General features: G+C 36.5%; 1 protein-coding gene across 8 annotated transcripts in view; it reads right to left on the bottom strand.

The window, feature by feature from the left end:
- Positions 1–7,589: 7,589 nt before the first annotated feature.
- The window catches only part of RNF170 (ring finger protein 170), a 59,078-nt gene continuing 42,999 nt past the window's right edge, over positions 7,590–23,668 (bottom strand). For all 8 annotated transcript variants that reach the window (XM_043984900.1, XM_043984896.1, XM_043984899.1 and 5 more), the window contains exons 5-7: positions 18,753–18,826; positions 15,656–15,766; positions 7,590–11,432 (exon numbers count right to left, since the gene is read on the bottom strand). In XM_043984900.1, coding sequence (XP_043840835.1) covers positions 11,163–11,432; positions 15,656–15,766; positions 18,753–18,826 — 455 coding nt within the window. In that variant the 3' untranslated portion in view covers positions 7,590–11,162. The remainder of the gene's footprint in view (positions 11,433–15,655; positions 15,767–18,752; positions 18,827–23,668) is intronic.

The raw sequence follows: 23,668 nt of genomic DNA on the forward strand, positions 1-23,668 counted from the left end.
CTTCAACTGAGGAATCCCTCTTATCAATGCAAGTCAATGAAATATATTTTTTAAAGTTTCAAAGCCCTCTAAAAGTTTTTTAATATTTTCTCCTAGTGATCCTTTATCAAAGTAGGGATACTATAAGGGATCTCTTCTAGAATCACAACAACATATACTCTTTCTTCCTTCTGCCATCATCATAATACACCAGACAGATTCATCAAGAATAGATCTTTTCAGGTTAACCTTGTTGCCTTTTTTTGACAAAGCTATGGACAGTGTACTTCCATTTCAATAGAGTATTTGGCCATCTTTCATGTTATTCTTGTGGATAAGTTGAAGAGAAAGGAGTGAGATGAGGATACATTTAATAGATTCTTAACTGGCGAGGTAAGCAGACTTGAAGAATGGGCATTGACAGATCCCAGCACAAAGGAAGGTCTCCAGGACAGGGCCTTATGGATCCATCTTTCCTTGACTCTGGTATGTAACATTTTTGTCAGTTACATGAATGAGTACCATAGATGGCATGCTATCAGATTTGTAAAAAACGCAAAGCAGGGAAGGATGCCGGGAAGGATCTAAAAAGACCTTGACAGGCTAAGAATTGATGGCATAAAATAGTGAGAGAAAACTGAATAGGGATAAACCTTTTACTTGGATTCAAGAAAATAACTGCACAAATATAGGATGGAGAAGGTGAGATTTAAGCTGCATTTTGAAGGAAGCTAGGAGGTGGAGGTAAGGAGGGACACCTGGTGAAAAGTAACAGGAGGTGGAGTGTTTTGTGTGAGGAATGGTAAATTGGTCAGTGATGCTGAATCTGAGATTTCATGGAGGGGAGTAATGTGCAAAAAGACTGGAAAAGGTAGGAGGAGGTCAGGTTGTGAAGGGTTTAAAAGCTAGACAGAAGATTATATAATTGATCCTGAGATTAATAGGGAACTTCTAGAGTTTATTGAATAGGGAGGTGATGTCTGACCTGCTCTTTATGAAGATCACTTTGCCAGCTGAGTAGAGGATAGATTGGAGTGAGAAGAGACCTGAGAAAGGGAGACCAACAAGCAGGCTATTGTAATAGTCCAGGCTTAATTGAAGAAGGCCTGAACCAGGGTGATGGCAGTGTCAGAAGAAAGGGGCATACATAAGAGATATTGTATTAGTTAAATCCATAGGACTTGACAACAGATTGGATATATGGAGTGAGGGAGAGTAAGGAATCAAGGATAACGCATAGATTTGGAGCCTGAGTGAGAAGATAGTGGTATCCTTGACAGTAACAGGGAAGTTTGGAAAAGGTGATGGAGGGGAAAGGTAATGAGATCTGTTTTGGACATGTTGAATTTGAGGTGCCTCTGGGACATCTAGTTAGAGAAGGTCGAGAAACAAATGGTGATAAGAGATTGGAGATCAGAAAACTGCTTAAGCTGTCAAATAATTCTGAGAATCAGCATGGAGCTATTAATTGAACCTATGAGAGTTGATGAGATCACTAAGTAAGATAGTATTTAAGGAAAAGAGAAGCCCAAGACAGATGCTTGAGAGACTCCCATAGTTAGTGGGAATGGCCTGGAGATTGGAGGAAGATCCAGCCAAGGAGACTGAAGAGTGGTCAGACAGGTGAGAACCATGAGAGAAGCATGTCATGAGAGTGTTTTAATGGATGGTAAACTCATTGTGAATGAACACTGTAACATGGCAATAAGAGAAGCTAATGAGAGGTTATCTTTTTTAAAAAATTAATTTTTTAAAAAGATTTTTTCAATGACATGTAAATTTTATTAACATTTGGGTTTTTTTCTTCTAAATTTTGAGTTCCAAATTCTCTTCCTCCTTTCTCTCCCCCTTCCTTGAGAAGACAAGAAATTTGATATAGATTATACTTGTGCATCCATGCAAAACATTTCTATATTGCCTATGTTTCAAAAGAAAATGCAGGAACCCCCCCCCACAAACACAAACCAAGAAAAATAAAGTTTAAAAAAAAGTGCTTCAATTTGCATTTACATTCCATTAGTTCTTTTATTGGAGATAGATAGCATTTTTTATTATAAGTCCTTCAGGATTGTGTTGGATTATTGTATTGCTGAGAATAGCTAAATCATTCAGTTAATCATCATACATTACTGTTACAGTATGCAATGTTCTGATTCTGCTCACTTCATGTAAGTCTTTACAAGTTTTTTTCTGAAAGCATCCTGCCCATCATTTTTTATAATATAGTAGTATTTCATTACAATCATATACCATAAGCTGTTCAGCCATTCCCCTTCTGACGGGCATCTCTTCAATTTCCAATTCTTAGCCACCACAAAAAGAGCTGCTATCAATATTTTTGTACATATGGATTATTTTCTTTTTCCTTTGATTCCTTTGAGATAGAGACCTAGTAGTGGTATTGCTGGGTCAAAGGGTATGCACAGTTTTATAGCCCTTTGGGCATAGTTACAAAATGTTCTCCAGTGTATTAGTATCCCAATTTTCCCACATCCCCTCCAACATTTGCTATTTTGAGGTGGTACCTCAGAGCTGTTTTAATATGCATTTCTCTAATCAATAGTGATTTAGAACATTTTTTCAATATGACTATAGATAAATTTTATTTCTATTTCTGAAAACTGCCTGTTCATATCCTTTGACTTTCTCAATTGGGGAATGACTTGTATTCTTATAAAATTAATTCAGTTTTCTATATATTTGAGAAATGAGGACTTTATCAGAAACACTGACTATAAAATTTTTTTTCCAGTTTTCTGATTTCCTTCTACATTTGGGGATGGGGTGGGGCAATGAGGGTCAAGTGACTTGCCCAGGGTCACACAGCTATTGTCAAGTGTCTGAAGCCGGATTTGAACTCAGGTCCTTCTGAATCCAGGGCCAGTGTTCTATCCACTGAGCCACCTAGCTGCCCCCCTCTGCTTCCCTTCTAATCTTAGCTGCATTGGTTTTGTTTGTGCAAAAACTTTTAAAATTGAATGTAATCAAAATTATCCATTTTACATCCCTTAGTGCTCTCTGTCTCCTGTTTGGTCATAAATTCTTACCTTACTCATAGATCTGACAGATAAAATTTTCCATGCTCCACTATTTGCTTATGATATATCACCCTTTATGTCTAAATTATCAACCCATTTTGACCTTGTCCTGGTATACTGTGTGAGATATTGATCTAGTTTCTGCCAATCTGCTTTCCAGTTTTCCCAGCAATTTTTGTCAGATAGTGAGTTCTTGTCTCAAAATCTTGGATCTTTGAGTTTGTCCAACACTAGATTGCTATGGTCATTAACTACTATACTGTGTACCTAATCTATTCCACTGATCCACCACCCTATTTCTTAGCCAGTACCAGATTGCTCTTTTTCTTTTTAATTCTGAATTTAAGAAATAAAACAAGCATTTTTATAACAGAATAGAAAAAAAGATGATTGCACATACTGCAAATCTATTATGTACAATTTGCTATTCCTTTTAAATTTATAATAGTTATTATGTAACATTTCCCCTTTTCCCCCTCCATACCCCCCTTCCTAGGGATAGCTACCATTAGACACATATATGTGTGCATGTGTGTATATATACATATGTATACATGTAAAATCATTTTTGTGATATATTGCTATAATCTCCTTACTAGAATTTTATTTACAATTTTTATAACAATATTCATTAGAGAAATTGGTCTATAATTTTCTCCCTGTTTTTCTTTTCCCTGGTTTAGGTACCAGCACCGTATTTGTGTCATAAAAAGAATTTGGTAGAACTCCTTCTTTGCCCATTTTTCCAAATAGTTTATATAGTACTGGAATTAATTGTTCTTTAAATGTTGATAGAATTCACTTGTGAGGGGCAGCTAGGTGGCACAGTGGATAGAGCACCGGCCCTGGAGTCAGGAGGACCTGAGTTCAAATCCAGCCTCAGACACTTGACACTTACTAGCTGTGTGACCCTGGGCAAGTCACTTAACCCCAATTGCCTCACCGCCCCCCCCCCCAAAAGAATTCACTTGTGAATCCATCTTGTCCTGGGGATTTTTTCACAAGGAACTCATTATGGCTTGTTTCTTTTTCTAAGATAGGGTTATTTAAGTATCTGGGCAATTTATATTTTTGTAAATAATCATCCATTTCACTTGTTAGATTTATAGGCATATAATTAGGCAAAATAGCTACTAATAATTGCTTTGATTTCATCTTCATTGGTGATGAATTCACCCTATTCATTTTTGATACTGGTAATTTGTTTTTCTTTTTTTTTTTAATCAAATTGACCAATTGTTTATCAATTTTATTGTTTGGTGTTTTGGTGGGGCTTTTTTCTTCAGAAAACCAGCTCCTATTTTTATTTATTAGTTCATTGGTTTTCTTACTTTTCAATTACCTTTCAATACTTAAGTACTGTGCTAGACCTATATAATTTCATAAGTGTATGAACTCACTTCGCTAGTACAGATATCAAACTATTCTGCCTTCTAATCCCCAATGTCTGGGGGCTTTACACAGATTATCCATAAGGCATCTACCAAAATATGCTAAAGACTGTCATCTGGGTCTTTTAATATTGTGTGAATAATAGTGCAATACTTGGGCTGTCCATCCTTTTCTGTATATATTACTGGCTTAATGATTTTTTTCAGTCATATATGCCCTTGGTACCATTGTCTAAATGCAAATCATCATTGGTAAAATGGGATATTTTTGTTGTTGTTCAGTCGTTTCATTTGTGTCTGACTCTTTGTGACCTCATTTGGGGTTTTCTTGGCAAAGGTCCTGGAGTTGTTTTCTAGTTCCTTCTCCAGTCCATTTGACAGATGAGAAAACTGAGGCAAGCAAGGTTAAGTGACTTGCCCAGGGTCACACAGCCAGTGTCTGAGGCTAGATTTGAACTTGGGTCTTCCTGACTCCAGGCCTGGAACTCTATTCATTGTGCCACCTAGTTGCCCAGATCCAGCATAGAGGGGCCTAAAATTGTATAGGATATAGGAACACGTGCCCAACTGGCTCTGCTGCTAACTATCCAGTTCCAAGTCACAGATTTGGTATGGCCTAAGGATGGTGTTCCAGGATGAGTCAGAGTCATGGGCCTTTGACTGCGTACCTACCAAGGAGCAAGGTCACAAACAAGCAGTATCTGTGGCTTGAAACCCAGGAGCAGAATATAGTCTTAGCTCCAAATTCCAGCCTGAACCCTTCAGAGGAATAATGAGGGCAGGGATCACAGATCAAAGAGGAATCTATGTTCTGGACAAACAGCTTTCCACCTGACTGATAGTGGCTGAGTCCGGCAGCAATCTACTGGAACTCCAAATAGGGCAAGCTCACAGGTATATTGCTCAGATCCAAATCCAGGTCAAGAATTTGGAGAGCTTAGATCAGGAGGGCAGCAATCAGACTTTGCCAGGATCATATCACATTGGAAGCTTTGAGAGTTTTGGGGATCCCAGCTTAATCTGTCCCTAAGATCCTGGAATAACACAATACTCAATACTCTAAGAAAGCAACAGCAAGACCAGCCCTGACATTCCCATCAGAAGTATACTTAGCTTAGCCCAGACTGAAGTCCAGAAGTAGGCTGGAAGAATGAGCAAACCAGTAAATAATCTCTTCATAAAAAGCTAGCGTGGTGACAGGGACACCAGAGACAGAAACCAGTACAAGAGAATTACTCCAAAATATGTATAAGGAAAACCTCAAAGAAAAACAGATTGGGCTCAAATTCAACTGGAATTTGGAATATGGTATATTAGGCTTCATTAATAGAGTCAGTGTCCAGAAAAGTGAGATTATACTTCTGCTGTGTGTGTCTCTGTGTGTGTGTATAGTCAGATCGTACATGAAACACATTTGGATTATTGTGTTCAATTCTGGGGGTTGCCTTTTAGGAAGATTGATATATAAGTATATCTAGAGAAAGCAGACCAGTATGAAGATGTATCTGGAGACTATAGATCAGTTGAATGGATTGGGGATGTTTATACTGTAGAGGAGAAGATTTAGGGGGAACATAAAACTGTCTGCCAGGGTCCATAATACTGTCAAGTAGAATTATAGTTGTTCAAGTTGACCAAAGAGCTGAATCAGAAGAAACAGATGTAATCTGCAATGGTAGACTTGGACTTAATAAAAGGGCAAACTTCATAACAATTATGAAAGCTATCTGCCATATCACCTAATTTTTCTTGCAGGTACTTCAGCTACCATGGGAGGTGCCAAGGGTATCCACCTCATTCTCCCAGGATCATAACCTTGGTGTCATTCTTCACTCCTCACTTACCCCACATAGCCAGTTAGTTGCCAATTGGCCATTTTCTCCGTCTGCAACATCATCTCTCAAATGCATGTCATCTTTACTATTCAACACAGCTAACAAACCTAGTTCAGGCTGATATCCCTTCCTCTCCTAGAATATTGCAGTAGTTTCCTATCTGGTCTTCCTACCACCAGTCTCTCCCTACTCCAATCCATCTTCCACACAGCCCCCAGAGTGTTACTAAGTGGTAGGCTTGTGAATCAAATTCTAGTGACTCCTCATTGTCCTCAAAAGCTCCTGAGTTTGGCATTTGGAAACTTTTCATAACCTAGTCCCTTCCTACCTTCCCAGTGTTCTTAAATGTTACTCCCCTGTATACACACTTAAAATCAGCTATAAAGGCCTGCTTATTATTCGTCTACACATGGAATGTTTCATTCCCTTCTGCATTCCTTTGCATTGGCTTGTCCCCTTCTGCTTAGAATCTATTTGTCTCTCACCTTGACTCAGAACCGTTGGTTTCCTTTAAGATTAAGCTCAAGAATCACTTTCTGCAGGAAGGTGCTCACGTACTCCTTTCCCAAACTACCTTATCTTTATTTTGTGTAAATTGTGTAAACATATAGTATGTATATAGTAACATATATATTTATACACATAATCTTAAAAACCCCATTGTGTTAAAACTATATAAGCTTAAAATTGCCCTAAGACATTTAGGATACCCTGTTTATGTTCATGTCTCTCCCATTAGATGTGAGATCCCTACGGGCAGGGAATGTTTTACTTTGTCTATGCAATCCCCAGTGCCCATCCATGGTCACACAGTGCAGCATCCAGAAGCAGAACTGAACCCCAGATCTTTTTGGTTTAACGGCTGGCCCCCCTCCATTATGACTGAAGTGACTTGACAGACTATATTAAAGTTGGAGTTGGAAGATGAGTTCATTTTCAGGCATAGACACTTAATAGTTGTAGATCCCTGGAAAAGCCACCTTATCTCTGTTAACCTCAATTTTCTCATCTGTAAAATGGGAATAATAGCTTCTACCTCACAGGATCCTGAAGGTAAATGAGATAATAATGTTGTATAAAGAACTTTGAAAACGTTAAAGTGCTATGCAAATGTCAGTAATTATTATACTGTACTGCTGATTTAGGATTTATGAAGGGGGTGGGAAATGGTAGTACTAATTTTCCAGGGCTTACAAAATACAGTCTCTTAAGGACTAGTTGACTTGAAATATTCCCAAATCACATCACAGAAATTAACTCTTTCTTCCATTTTAAGAGTTCTGTTTTTCTAGAAAATGCAACACTGAGTGGAAATGTTAACGCTAAATGTTAATTAACTATAGCCATGGAAAAACAAGCTGTTTTTATTGATCAGAGCCAGATAATTAATTAGTCAATACATAGAAAATTACTGCTTGAACAAAGAATTCCTATTATGGGATGGACGTGAGGCCATTTTTAAATACCTGTTTTTAAAAGTAAAAATAATTTAAGATGTAGGATGTCATATTGCCTTCAATTAATTGGTGGTTCTCTTTTTTCTATCTTATTTTTTAAAAAATCGCTAAATCTTATTTGTAGAACAGTTCGCAAGCTAAACATCATCGCTAGGGGTGGGAGGGTGGTGCTAATATTGGGTGATCTTCAGAGAGATATGCCATTCTGTCCCAGTCCTGCCTTTTTGGCAGAACAAGTTAAGGATGGTGTGAGTAGAAGAATGTATATTTTGTTGACCTGTTTGGGAAAGAGGCTTAATTCTTTTTTTTGGGGGGGGGGGCAGGGCAGTGGGGGTTAAGTGACTTGCCCAGGGTCACACAGCTAGTAGGTGTCAAGTGTCTGAGGGCCGGATTTGAACTCAGGTACTCCTGAATCCAGGGCCAGCGCTTTAACCACTGCGCCATCTAGCTGCCCCAAGAGGCTTAATTCTGATCAACAAAAAAATGAACTAAAGGCAAGGAATTTTCTTTTCTTGAAATTTAGTCTTATTCTGAATAAACATCATAAGGACCTGCGTATTTAGTATTTTAGGAAACAAAAAGATATATGCAAATAAAAAAACAAAACATTCAAGACAAATAATTTTCAGAAATTCAGTGAAAATTTAGAAGTTAAAAAAGGGCTAAAACAGAGCCATGAGAGACACTCATTTTCCTAGAGGAGGAAGAAAAAGAACAAGTTAAATGGACAAAGGTCCAGTATTAGAATATCATGGTGGTTATACTGTACTTGGCATGTCTGCTAGTTTGTTTTATTAAAGGTGATAAATATAAGTACAAATAAGAAATGAAAAAGCACTTAAGCTTTTGCACATTTGATTTTGGAGCCATGACTAAGCATGAATGCTGGCTTGTTTTTCTTCAAAATTCACACATGATCTACAGTAAGGAAGACAGCAGTTTTCAAAGCAGGGGTGGGGGTGGGGGATAAAATATATAAAAACGTATGAATGTAGAACCAATTAGTAAGGGATAATACACACTTATTTTTTCAAACTTTTTGGCATATAGCAAAACTTAATATAGTAAATTATAAATGGAATGAGATACTTAACATACACGTTAGTAATAAATGAAGCAGGAACAATAATTACATTGAATACCAATTCATGGTATCATTCCATGTCTGTCTTGAAAATTTCTGAGCACATACATTGCAGAAGTAATAGCAAAACAAACATTTGAGATATGCTGTTTTTATTTGAAAGAGCAAATTACTTGCACATGTAAATTCAAAGCTTAAACTCAAGTATAATTTTTCCATAACAACACTGTGAGGTAGATATCCACATAGTCATAAGTGATCTAAGTCACTTTTGTTTTTTTGTTGCAGCAATGAAGATTCACCACTGAAAAGCCGGAAATTGTGGTAGTTGTGATATCTGACCAATGGGCAGAGTTTATGTACTACTGGGGGCACTCTGTGACATCACTTTGATTTGTGTGATTTTTTTTTTACCCTGAATCATGGAAGTTATACTGATTTCAAACACTGATTGAAAAGTGAAGTACTTAACTTGGTTGGAGGTTTAAATACATTAAATTCAAAATCGCTTTACATTCATCACCAGAATTGAACGCAATAAATATAAGAGGGACATAAATTTTAAAGTATCCTTAAACTTGATGTGGTTTCAAATATTACAATGTTTAAAATGCTAACAAATCGTGATATACCTTTACCCAGAATATTAAAATAAAATCAATGTTTATCAGAATTGTAATGGTGGGTAGTGTAGGCAGGATATACATACTGAAAATTTCCTTCTTTCATAGGATAATTCAATTTTGTGCCCTAAATAAGATTTATTCTTGATTTGAAGGACTCCAGAATCCCTCAGTTTAGTAAATGTAGGTATGGCAAAAATTCTCATAGCTACTTTTCATCCCCTTTCTGATAAGTCACTATAGGAATTAAGGTTGTTTTTATGAATAGTGAGAAAGTACCTAGTCCAATTTCTGGTAGAGAAATACCTAAATTATCCCATAGAAATGAAAACCATGTTAAAACACTTCCAGAGATATATTCCCATCCTTTTGCTCCAAATGATAAATCCTCAAGTCCTTCCTACTTAAACAAAATATGGTACAAGATGTCGCCTTTGATATCTATTTTGTTCAGCCTTAGACACTGACAGTCAGTTATTGCCCTCCAACACAAAAAAACTGAAACAGGCCATCGTTATTGACATTTTAGAGTCAGTACCAAGTTGACGTCCGTATCTTAATTAATTACAAATGGGCATTAAAATGAGAAATAGGATTTTCTGACTGTTTCCCTCTTGATGCCAAGAACAGTATTATACACAGTAGGGGCTCAATAAATGTTCACCAATAAGGCTAATAGTTTTCAGTATCTGTAATTACTGGTACACTAGGAACTAGCTGTCACTTCATACTGTTATAACAAAGCTCATTAAAGAACCATGCCAGGTTAAGTCAATTGAGGAATTTTAAGAGCACATGTCAGCCCCCAGGAAGATAAATATTTTTCTCACTCACTCTGTCATCCCACCAATGTATCCCAGGCTTGAACTGAATGAAGCAGCAAGTTCTCTTCTGGTAATGGTTAATTAGTGTTTATGATTCAGCTACAAGTTCTGTAGTCAATTCATGAGAGTTGGCTTTATTCCTATTAGATTTACCCAACTACTATGATTTAGCCATTTCATTCAGCTTCCTGGATTCAGTTTTCCTCTTTTCAAATCACTATTATGTGATTACCTTTTGAAAAGATCAAGCTATTGATTTAAGTATTACAATTATTAATACTAAGTGTTTTGGTTGAGAACAAATGTATATGTTTTGTTCAATCAACAAACATTTATTGAGTGCTTACTATTTGTAAGACATTGTACCAGGCTATGAAATTTGGAATTTAAAAAAAACTTTTATGTAGGCTAATGTATGAACTAAATGAATCCTGTGCAAGGTTAAAGTTCTTTTAGCCTTAGCTGATAAAACAGTTATGCTGGAATGGAAAATCAAAATTCTGTTTCAAATACACAAAACATAGTAAATTCTAAAAGATATTGACTTTTAAAGTTTTATGTAACATTATACTATAACAAGAAAATTATCCATTGTAATATTTATACTTCGTATAGGAAGGTAGTAGATGAATTGCATATTTAATAACTTTCTCATTTTAAGGGATAGGTAAATTCAAGATATAAAATAGTCCCTTTCCTTTAATCCCCTCATAGAATGACTTTTTCAGAAGATCTTATTTTATATAGCTAGTTATTGAACAGACAGGTGGTATTAAATCTAGCTTCAGTATTACATCCTCTAATGTACTGATACAGTTCCAGTTAGCAAAATTTCCTAAGATGTTTTTGAACCTGCAAAATGATATTCAAGTGTTTTGTTATGGTTCCCTTGAATGGTTTTCCACATAAGCTCAAGCAACATTCATTTATTTCATCTGTTTAGCCTTTGTGTTAGCACTTCTCGATACATGATGGAGATGTATATAAGCAATAAAAAGATGACAAAGAAATCATCTAGAAATCCTAGAATTCCAAACAAGGCTTCAGGAACAAAATCCAAAGGTGATATCAGATAGAAAAAAGCTCCCAGTAAACAAAGTAATATCCTGATGCGGAACATCCAGAAAAGGCCCCCAACTGAAAACATTTCCCTGAATGCATGTCTCAGTAAAGTGGGCAGATCCATAATTCTTTCCACAATCTGGCAAGAGGGAAAAACAAACACATATTATATACTTGATTTTCAATGTTATATTTTACAATATAAATTTCTCAGTTCCAGAATACTGCTGCTACCATATCTACAAACTATATCTTATAATTTACCCTTATTTATTTAATTACTGGCTTCTTTTAAAATAGGTGTACTGTTAGTACCACATACATGTATGTTGTGTGTATATATATATATACATGCCACACACACAGACAACACATTAATACACCAAGAATCTATAGTTTCATTAGCATGGAACTCCTTCTATCAATGCAGATTGCATTTAGTCTGTTATATGATTTAGCAGATTTTAGAACGTTGCCTACAGTTCAAAAAGGATAATAAGTCCATGGCCACATAGCTACTAAAAGGAAAGAGCAAAATTTGAGCCTTGGTCTTCCTGATTCAAAGCCTAGTGCTCTACTACTGAGCCACAATGCTTCTCTGTCTCTCACTAATACAACATTTGAAACAAACCAAAGGGTTGACTCACTTAAGATTACTCATAAACATCAAGTTGCCTATGAGTTGACAATAAGCAAAGTAAAACAATGCATTCATTACATGGGACTTTTGAGATATAAACGTGAAAGAACCACTTTGGCAACTCTAAAAAACAAAGAAAGCAGTGCCTGTTTGAGTTGGAGTTTAGATATTTTGCTTGCCCAAGTATTAGATGTGAGCTTATGACTCTAGTGATTATCTGGATTTGAGTAGGACCTGTCTAATCGTTTGAAAACTATCTAAAATGAAATATTTTTAAGAATAGCTGGAAACAGGAGTCACCAGGTAATTATGATTATTATTTAAAAAGCTAAAAAGCAATTTTGCCTTATAAAATTCATTTGAAGTAAAATGTATGTTTTATATTTTTTACAAGTAAAAGGCAAAAATCTTAAAATGACATTTAAAAACTAATGTTTCAATTTTTGAAAGATATTTTATATATTTGATTTGAGTAGTTTGGTGGTTAGGTAAAGTCAAGAATATTACCAAAGCGTCTATTTTTGCTTAATGTTACTACAGAAAATAACTCTTAAAATATTTTTTTGTTAGACAATGGACAAATATACATAGCTATAGAGTTATAGATTTAACACCCTATTAGTACTTACTTACAACATGCTAATTACAATTCCTGTTATATATTTCTGTCATTAAATTTTCCTAATATTTTTGTCAATCCATAAAATATATTAAAAGTATTCTCTTCTGCCAAAGTATCTACTTTTCCTCACTTACACTGCTCAATGTTGTTCCCTAATTTATGCTCCTTTCTATGTGGCCCTTCTTGATATGGCTAACTTGTGCTTCCATCACCAGGCCTCCCCCTTCTCTTGATCCCATTTCCTCCTATCTTCTTGACCATGCTTCATCAGTTATCCTCTCTTCCAAGCGTTTTCAATCTTTCCTTCCCCTTTGTGTCAGCCTACTTAGTTAACTACCTATTTTTTTAAAAATTCCTCCCTTGACCAGGCTAGTTCCTCAAATTATCATACTATGTCTTCTACCAAAATCCCTACTCACTGCAACACATACTGACTCCTAAATCCCTAATAATATGGCTTCTGTTCCCCCTATTCTATTGGAACCACTCACTCTAAGGCCAACCAATATTGTTTAATTTAATGATGTTAACTGTTTTTATCCTCTTTGACTTTTCTGTTGCATGACACTATTGACCATGCTCATCTTCTTAATACCCTCTCCACTCTTGTCTTTTGTGATACAGAATTCTTGATGCATACCTCTCTTATAAGTTTCTCACCATTCCTTTTTCTTTTCCTACCCCTTAAAGATGGGGAGGGGAGGGGGGAATTCTAAGGTTGTCCTTCTCCCTCTATTTACACCTTTAATGATCCTATTAACTCCCAGAATTTCACTCACTACTCCCATGGATCTCCCCAAATCTCTATCTCTGCCCCACCAACTTTCCTTAAAACTACAATAACTATATTTCTAAGTGCCTATTAAATACCAAATGATGCCCCACTGGCAACTCAAACTCAGTATTTCTAAAACTTAATTCATAATTCCCTTCTTCCCTAAATTTTGTCCCTCCCCATAACTTCTTAATTTCTGCTGATAATACAGTATGACCACTGTCTATCAGGCTTATAATTGAAGAGCTATCTGATCCTTCTCATAGCTGCCTTGTTTACACTCCCATTATCTTATGGACTAATGTAATAAACTTCTATTGTTTTTTCTGCCTTTATTGTATTCCCTCTATAATTCACCCATCATACCTTCTTTTCCTAAAACACTACTTGGACCACATAACCCTATTCTAAAGCTGCTTCCTTAGCTCCCCACTGCCTACTGAATAAATCCAATCCTGGTATTCAGAACTCTCCCTCCAGAATCCTGTTTCAACCTGTTCATATGCTACTCCACTTCATGTATTTTATATTCCAGGTAGATTGGACCACGCTGTTCCTGTTTTATTCTTTCCTCTCTGTTCAGGTCTTCCTGGATTCCTGGATCTTTAGCTACATTGCTGAAACTCCTTCCTACAGGGCCTAATTTAATTGTTGATTGCTTTATGTAGCCTTCCCTTATCTCCTTCCTCCTCAGTTGAAAATGGTCTCTCTCCTTCCTTATATTTTTCATTGCACATTACTTCAACCTTTTGAGGGGAAGTAATGGCTACAATGCTAGACTTGGAGGCAGCCAGACCTGAGTGTGATCCTGATTCAGACATTTACTATTATCCTTTGTGACCCTGAAAGTCACTTAAAATCTTTTAGTCTCAGTTTCCTCATTTCTAAAATGGGCATAATAGCCTCCCAAGGGTTGTTGGAAGATCAACTGATATAATATAGATAAATGTGCTTTGTAGGCTCTAAAGTATTATATGTTAGTTACTATTATCACACCCTCTCTAGTATCACAATTATTTTTGAATATATCATCCTTTCCCTAAAACTGTATTGAAGCTTATAAACTTCTTGAGAGTAGGATCTATGTCATATTCACCTTTTGTATCCCCATCATGTAGCCTATCACTTTCTGCATAGTATGTAACATTTTATAAATATTAAAATGGAAATTATCTATGATAATTCTTATGTTCTAAACATGCTGGCTTTTCAAGGGCTGTCCTGTTTGTTTTCAAAGACTAATAATGAAGTGGGCAGCATTCAACTCCTGTCTCAGACACAATTTATCCCTGTGACCCTGGACAAGTCACTGAACATTTCTACCTCAGTTTCCTCAACTGTGAAATGGGGATAATAATAATACCTTACCCCCCAGGGTTGCTGTGAGGATCAAATGAGATAATACTTGTCAAGTGCTTTGAGAATCTTAAAGAATTATATAAATGCCAGCTACTATCAGTGAGGTATGGAAGTTTTTGGATTAAAGATGGTTTAGAAATTCCAAAATTCCTTATACCAAACAGATCATACTTAATAAAGCTAAACAAGGAGGCTCACACATTGCCTTAACATGTAAAGGTGTGTGCCTCAATCCTACCTACAGGCTTTTATTTGCATGACCATGTGTGATCTGTAAGAATGGATCTTGGTATATTCTGGATGCTTGCTTATTGGTAGTAACATGCATTTTATAGTAAATTGTAAAAATTCTTCTAGAGTCATTTATAAAACTTTTGAAGATACCAGACTAAAAATGCAAAAATGATAATGTAATTTTTAGTTTACTATAACATTTTCTCTGGACAACTAAAATAATGTATTCACTTTTTTAATAAAAAAAATTTGGAATAATTACAACGATGAACAAAAAAATATAGCTTAGGAATGAGAACTGACCAAAGGACATTGTTGAGCATTATAATTAAGTAATCAGAAGAGCAAAAGTATCAAGTTCTAACATTTTCTTTTTTTTTTTTAAGTACAGGTGTACTATGTGTGCCCATAATTCTCTATTTCCCTCAAGTTTGACTATTACAAATGTAGTTGTTAGTCTTTTTTTTTTTTAAGTTTCAGTAGTAACCCCTTCCTTTCAAATTAAAAAAATTTTAATCAATTTTTTAATAGGAGAAATCTATTCCTTGGGAAAGCTCTTGGGTAAGGTTACTGATTGACAAAGGTGAAGGAAGAAGCAAATGTCCAAAAGCTTGTTTTCAACACATACTGGTGGTGAGGCTTCCATAGTCCAGGAGCACTTGTTAAAATATTTTGCTTTACAAAAATAGAGGATCAAAATCACCACTATTTTGGCACCTTGATGTTACTTACTGATCTGGGTTGTCCTGAGAATCTTCGATTATAGTCATAAATATCTTGATGCAATTCTGAGACATCCTGAGTCTGATTATCTTCACCAAATACTGGTAAGAGTAAGGTCACCTGTATTAAACAGAAAAAAAGTCATTTTTATTACTCCTAAAACTCTTTAGGGATATAAGTGATAAATTACTGATTTTTTTCAATAACATTATTAGTGTTGCCTTTATTCATCAGAATAAGAAATGCTTAGTTTGAGTCCTGTTTATTTCTTTTAATGAAAGCAAAATTGGAAAAAATGTGTAAAATAAAATAAAGTACTTGTTTATTTACAGCTATTTAAATACCTGTAATATAAACATTGAATATACTCACTCTCTAGTTTTTATTGTTGCTGTTGTTACTATAAGGAATTAATATAAAGCTATTTTTTTTGGCTTGGGGATATTGGGTGATATAGGAATTATAGGAAAACATAAGATACAAAATGGCACAAAAATATGATTGTTCTGAAGAGTAAACAAATGAAGGTAATATCCCTATTATCTGGGATTTTAAATGCCATTAATACCTGAAGGTCAATTAGTCCTTATTTATAGCACAAAGGAGCCTTGTCTAACTATTGTCACTTTCATATATTAACATAATGCCATTGGGCAGCTAGATGGTGCAGTGGATAGAACACCGGCCCTGGAGTCAGGAGTACCTGAGTTCAAATCCGGCCTCAGACACTTAACACTTACTAGCTGTGTGACTCTGGGCAAGTCACTTAATCCCAATTGCCTCACTAAAAAAAACAAACAAAAAAAACCATAATGCCATTAACTCTTGATCTTTCATGAGGGGAAAGATGGAGCACTGCTAAAGACAATCTACCCCATTGGGTATTAACAAATGTATTCTAGTTCCAAACAAAATTGTGATGGTTCTAGAGCAACATGCAAAAAACTAGGAGTTGCTGTCTCCTGGCAAGTTATGAAGGAGAGGAGGGAGTCTTCTGCATGTCTTTCAAGGTGAGCTCTCCATCATCTTATGTCAACTAACAAGTGGGCCAAAAGGCAACATAACATCCTACTGTCATTTTCCACTGTGCCTGAAAGTCAGATAAATCAGGAGACAACAAAGGAGAAAAGGAATGAAGGGAAAGGGAGTCAATATAATCTGAGAAAGGAGGCAGCCAGGAAAGACAGAACAGGCAGAAATTTTGTTTTAAATGAAAAATAAGAAAGTTGCTATACAAGATGTTATATAAATCCAGTGCCTTTTTGATGAGTATTTGTTAAGAAACAACTGACTAGAAGAAGCAAATTTCCAGTCAATGGTACAGCATTTAGCTTATGTTTGTTCCATGATCCTTCAAAGAACTGAAAAAAATATGGCACTTAACTGCCATCAAGAGATGCTATAAATTAAATGTATGGTTCAGTCTACCACCTTGATAGAAAATGGCCATTAGCACTGCCATATGGGGCTCTTATGTAAATTTAAAGCAAGTCATTAGAATTTGCCTTTGTAGGGGCGGCTAGGTGGCGCAGTGGATAAAGCACCGGCCCTGGATTCAGGAGTTCCTGAGTTCAAATCCGGGCTCAGACACTTGACACTTACTAGCTGTGTGACCCTGGGCAAATCACTTAACCCCATTACCCCGTAAAAAAAAAAAAAAAAAGAATTTGCCTTTGTTGGAAATCAGTTTTGACACTGAATGATCTATAGTTTACACTTAGTTTTTAGCACTTGAGAATTAAAAGCTTCAGCCAATGACAGATAAGCATTCATTTTAACTTAATTTTATATAATTTTGATGAAGAACCTCTATTATTTTATGTCTTTGTTTATCTATCATTCTGAGCTATTCAGACCCTCTATCTCCTACTCCCATTAGAAAAGTAAACTAAGAAAAAAGTAATCTTTTCATATCAGGTAGTCTGTAATAAGTGTACATATAAAGGAAGTTTGCTTAAGCCTGATTAGAAACTTCTTTTTTGATAATGCAACAATGAATTCTAATTGCTTTGGTGAGTCCAAGGAGAATTCAGTTTTATTAAGATTATGTATTTGGTTTTGATTTGTTAGGGCCAAATTTAGTATGGGAGAGTTAATCAGGCAGCTCGCGGTAATTTTGGGTTCAGAAAATAATGAGAGACCTCTAGGTCCAGAGTTTCCCCTTATCCAAACTGCCTCTTTTTCAGTTATGTCTCCCAGACTAGTAAGAAAGGAGATTAACAGCCTCTTTTCCACAAACAAATCAGGTTTTATTAATGGGAACAATAATACAACACAAGTGGAATTAATAAAACTAGGGCCAATGAGAAAGGGGATAGAGAAATGGAAAAATATGACCCAAACTCAGATGGTTAGAATCTAAATCTCTAGGGTACAAAGGCCCCCCAGGTACCTCGAATAAGCTCGGCTTTCTCAGCTACTCAGAACAGTTTGGGTCTGGCAAAAACTAACTCAAGCCCTAAACTTGTTTCCAGCTCAGCTGGCTTAACAAACTTCCCACCACCTGGAATCTGCAGTTATAAGGAGAATCAGAGGGGTGTGTGTGTGTGTGTGTGTGTGTGTGTGTGTGTGTGTGTGTGTGTGTGTGTGTCTCTCTCTCTCTCCCCCCCCCCAAATCCACTTTCCTCTCAGTCCCTCCCTGAGTAGTCTCTACCCCTTCCTGTTTCTCTCACAGGAAGGGTGGTTCTATAGCCAGGCTGAGTCTCCAATTGGTTTAACATACCCTGTGGGCTGCCCCCATTATAATTTGGCCAGGCCATATGGTCTTGGGGGAACTCCTAGGCACTTTAGTTTGATACTTTGTTTCAAAAATGTTCTTTGTGTTGTTTGTGTCTATAATCTCTTAAAGTACACACCCATCTTCTCTTAGGCTTTTAAAGTTTGCATCTTTCCAGTCTGACCATGATGAAGCAAAGATGGAGTTAAAAAAACTCCAAATCACAATTAATTCCTTACAGATTCTTGAATAAAAAGGCAAAATAAAAGTACTAGATAAATTTGGATCTGCTAGCAATACAAAAAAGAACTAGTTATTTCAGCTACCAAAAATAAATGTATTTATAAATTAAACTAACATTAAAAATATTTCATGGATTCAACACATTACCGTTTGTCTACAGATTGGACAACTAATGGCCCCAAGCCATGAACCATATCGCCAATATGCAATAATGCAGGTACCTGGTAAAAGAAAACATGAATGATAGGTGATTCAAAGTTCATTATTTGATGAGACAATTTCAACTTTGATATATCTTTATATGATCAACAGAGTTGTAACTAGAAATTCTTATGCCCAGAACAAATTCAGGTGAAGCAGTAGAGTAAAGGAAAGGAGATAGAGGGGAGGGATGGAGCCACATTAGACAATCTGTCCCATGTGAGTGCAGTCTACTAGGAGGGGGCAACTTGGCCCACAAGTCATCCAGGGAGGATGTGGCAGTGGAGGAGAGTGGCACATGGTAATGGGCACCTGGGGTCATATTCTCATGATGGGCAAGGCAATGGTAGTAATCATTCACTGTATGGGATATATGGTCCAATTGTCCACCACTTGGAGGAAGAATACTCCTTAGATTTCAGTGTCCTTGAGAAAAGATTGTGGTACCATCCTAGTTCTAGCTCTGATAATCATCTTACTATATAAACATATCTTATTATAGCTAAACAATTTAGCAATTAAGTTGTACTAGACATGGATAATCAAAGAATATGCAAATTAAGAAATAATTAACATTTAACTTTTTAATTTATAGATTAGGTTATATATAGGCTGTAGATACGCTAACATTCATAATGATTCCTAGAAAAATTACAGTCAAGTAAAATAACATTACCAGGGGAGATATTAGTTTTCTAAGAAATTAGCCAAATTATATTAGAGCAGAGTTCTGCAAAATTACAACTGGCTTCATTTAACCTTTATTAACAATATTACTGCAAAATGACAGTTGTTGGGATAATTTTATAAGGTTGAATATTTAGTGTAAATTAATTCAAATGTTTTACACCTAAGTAGAAAATATCATAACATGAGAGAAATATAATTATAGATGTAATTACCATCTCTATGCTAATGATTCTCAAATCTACCTATCTTGCCTCAAACGCTCAGCTGACCTCCAATTTTGCATCTTCAACTGTTTTTCAAACATCTCAAATTGGACATCCAGTAGATAATCTTAAACTCAATATGTCTAAAATGGAACTCGGGGCAGGTAGGTAGCTCAATGGATAAAGCACTGGCCCTGGATTCAGGAGGACCTGAGTTCAAATCCAGCCTCAGACACTTGACATTTACTAGATGTGTGACACTACGCAAGTCACTTGACCCTCACTGTCCCACAGATAGATAGATTAAAAAATGAATAAATAAATAATAAAATGGAACTCATTATTGAGAGAAAAGACCCTATTTGGACTCTTTTCAGAGCCCTAAAAATAGTCTAGTTTCAAGCCCTCCTACTTTGCTGCCCGAACCTCCAGGTAGGGGGGTCACCTGGCACACAAGGCTCTGAGGAGCCAAGGCCTTGGGACTTAGGTCTGAGCAGGGCCTGCACTTTGTGGGAGCTGAGCTGAGCTAGGAGTTCACCTTGAGGCACCCAAAGTGATTCCCACATGATCCCGATGTTCAAACCCAAACTTAAGTTTTGTTTTTTGAAAACTTATAGGGGCAGCTAGGTGGCTCAGTGGATAAAGCACTGGCCTTGAATTCAGGAGGACCTGAGTTCAAATCCAGCCTCAGACACTTGACACTAGCTGTGTGACCCCAGGCAAGTCACTTAACCCTCAATGCCCTGCAAAAAAAGAAAGAAAAGTTATGTATGTTTGTTTATATATGTTAACACAGCACTGTTCTAGTGAGGAATGAATATTCTTGCCTAGAATAAGGTTAAGGCCTAGTGTGACACTAGTCTGAGAGACACCTGCTACATGAAGCCTTTCCCAGTTCCCCCAAGGAGTGCTAGTGCCAACCTCCCATTTACCTTGAATTTATTTCACAAATATAAATTGTGTATGTTTATGTACTTGTTTATTCTATATGGAGCAAACTGCCTCAGTTTACCCAAATAACTCGAGGAGACCACCAAGTCAAGCAGAGACAGATTTATTACATTCCCATAGGAATGGGCAAGTTCAATACCTGAACCGCGCCAGCTAATACATGCCTTGACCTTATATAGGAATGTTGGTCAGAGGGGAAGTCCCCACACACATAAGGTCGAGCTCACAATCTAACATCCAATCCTGTCTCACCCAGGGTTTGTGTTCAGCTCGTGATCAATGTATGGAGACATGCATACGTGTTCCAGGAACAAGGAGGAAAAGGGGAGGGGGAACAAGGTCAAACCAAAGGAAGAGGAAACAGGGGAGTGACAGTCAGATGTTTCAGATCTCACAGTTCCCACTGACTCCCCTCTCCAGGCCCCTATCTCTAAAGATATTCAACCTGAATAACAGGAAGAGTCACTCAGGTGCTTCAGCATTGTTAAGGATGACAGGGTTAAAATTTATTTTCCGTTATGTTGGGAAGAAAAGAATAATCCATTGTTGGGACCCCAGGGCCAAGAGGATTCTGCTCTGAGAAAAAGAGACAAGTCACTTAACATCTGGTCTCAACTCAATTGCTGCATCTTGTGCCGAGCCCCATCCTTTCTTCTTGAGTCCCAAGTATTGAATTGGTGGGCTAACTCCCTGACCCACTGACTGGGGTTCTGACACATGATGGATTGCAGACAAAATTAATATGTAGCTGACAAGTGGGGAGACTGAGCAGAAGTAAAAATACTGTTAATTGGCAATAAAACTTAAAGGAGACAGTGAGAATTTGACAAGCAATAAACTTCTAAACGAACTATACTGGGGCAGGGCTGGGTACCTTCCAGACCCCATCCTCAGAGTTTAATCTGACTCAAATCCATAATCATATCATACAATTCCAATAGAATGTAAACCCTTGAAGACATGAACTCTTTCATTTTTGTTTCTACATGCTCGATGTTTAGCATGGTGCCTTGCATATAGTAGATATTTAATGAATACTGATGGACTGGTAAAATAAACGGAATCTGTATTTTGTTTGCTACAATCTTCTCTAACCTGTGGTACAGTGGAAAGAATGCTAGATTTGGAGTCAGAAGACCTGTGTTTGAACCCTTGTACCACCACTTACTATCTATGTGACACTGGAGAACACATTTAACCTTTCTGAGCTTGGCTCTTCATCTGTAAAATGAAGGAGTCGGACTACATGACCTTTAAGATTCCTTCCAGCTATAAATCTGATTTCACAATCCCTTGTTTGGTTAAGAACTTTGTTCCAACCCTAGCTGTGAAAAGCATTTTCTAACATGTTCCTTTAATTATTTTTTATAAAGTGGTCTTTTATACCTTGTATAGCTTGTGGTCTTGTATCTCTTTGAAATTTATTATGGTATATGATATACAATGTTTGGTCTGACCCACTTTCTGAAGAAATACATTTCAATTTTCTCAAGACTTACTGTTAAAGAGAATCCTTCCTTCCTCCAATAGTTTATATTCCTGTGTTGAATGCTGGGCTGCCTTGGAATTCAACTGTTTCTCATTCTTGCTTAGATTCTTGGTCTGTATCACTAGGTCAATTTTCTATTTTTAAGCCAGTGCCAAATATTTTGCTGATTTCTGCTTTATAATATAGGTTGAGGTTTGAAAGAGTTAGTCTCCATTCTATCTTCCCTTTGCCCTTAAATTACTGCTTGTTCCCAACATTGCCCTTATAATTCATGAGATTTCTCTGCCTCCAAATGAACTTATTATTTTATTTAGTTGGGGTTTATTAAGTAACTTCTTGGTAGTATGCTTATTGTAGCACTAAAATCTTCAACTTGATTTACTTGTTGATAATATAAGACATAAGGAATCTTAGAAGTCATCTAGTCTTGCCCACTCCTTTTACAGATGAGGAAACTGAAGCCCACAGAGGTTAAGCAACTTACTTATGGTCACAAAGACAAAAAGGAGCAGAGCTGGGATTCAAATTCTGGTCCTTTAATTTCAAATTTTGCATTCTGGGGGCAGCTAGGTGGCACAGTGGATAGAGTACTGGCCCTGGATTCAGGAGGACCTGAGTTCAAATCTGGCCTCAGATACTTGACACTTAACTAGCTGTGTGACCCTGGGCAAGTCACTTAACCCCAATTGCCTCACCAAAAAAAAAAAAAGAAAGTAAGAAAGAAATTTTGCATTCTGTACAGCATATATGCTGCCTCTCCCTTTTATAAGAAACCTTTCCTGTTTTTCCTTAATTGTAATTCCTTCCCAGTGAAACTAGCTTGAATCAATCCTGTAATCATCTTGTTTGTACAGTTAATTGCATGTTGTTCCTGCCCGCTTTAGACTGTAAACTCCTTGAGAGCAGGGCCCATCTTTTGCCTTTCTTATAAAGAACTCCAGCACTTAGCACAGAGCCTGGCACATGGTAGGCATTTAATAAAACTTGGTTTTGTATGTGTGTACATTTTTTAAAAATGGTTTTTATTATTTCTTTTCCTACTGACATGTAAAAACAATTTTTGACATTTAAAAAAATTTTGAGGTTCAAATTCTCTTCCTCTCTTCCCTCCCCCCTTCTTGAGAAGGTAAGCAATTTGATATAGAATATACATGTGTAGTTATAAAAAACATATTTTCATATTACCCATGTTGTAAAAGAAAGCAAACAAAGAAAAATAATGAAAATTTTAAAAAACATTTTTCAATCTGCATTCAGACTCCATCAGTTCTTTCTTTGAAGGTAGATAGCATTTTCATCAAAAATCCTTCAGAATTTTCTTGAATCACCATATTGCTAAGAATAGCTAAGTCATTCACAATTAATCATTGTACAGTGTTGCTGTTTCTGTGCACAGTGTACTGGTTCTGCTCACTTTACTCTGTATCAGTTCATTTAACACTTCTTATATAGCCCAGTAGTATTCCATCACAATCATACCACAACTTGTCCAACCACTCTGAAATTGATGGGTATCCCCTCAATTTCCA

The sequence above is a fragment of the Dromiciops gliroides genome, chromosome 2 (assembly GCF_019393635.1).
Source record: "Dromiciops gliroides isolate mDroGli1 chromosome 2, mDroGli1.pri, whole genome shotgun sequence".
In the NCBI taxonomy this organism is placed as follows: domain Eukaryota; kingdom Metazoa; phylum Chordata; class Mammalia; order Microbiotheria; family Microbiotheriidae; genus Dromiciops; species Dromiciops gliroides.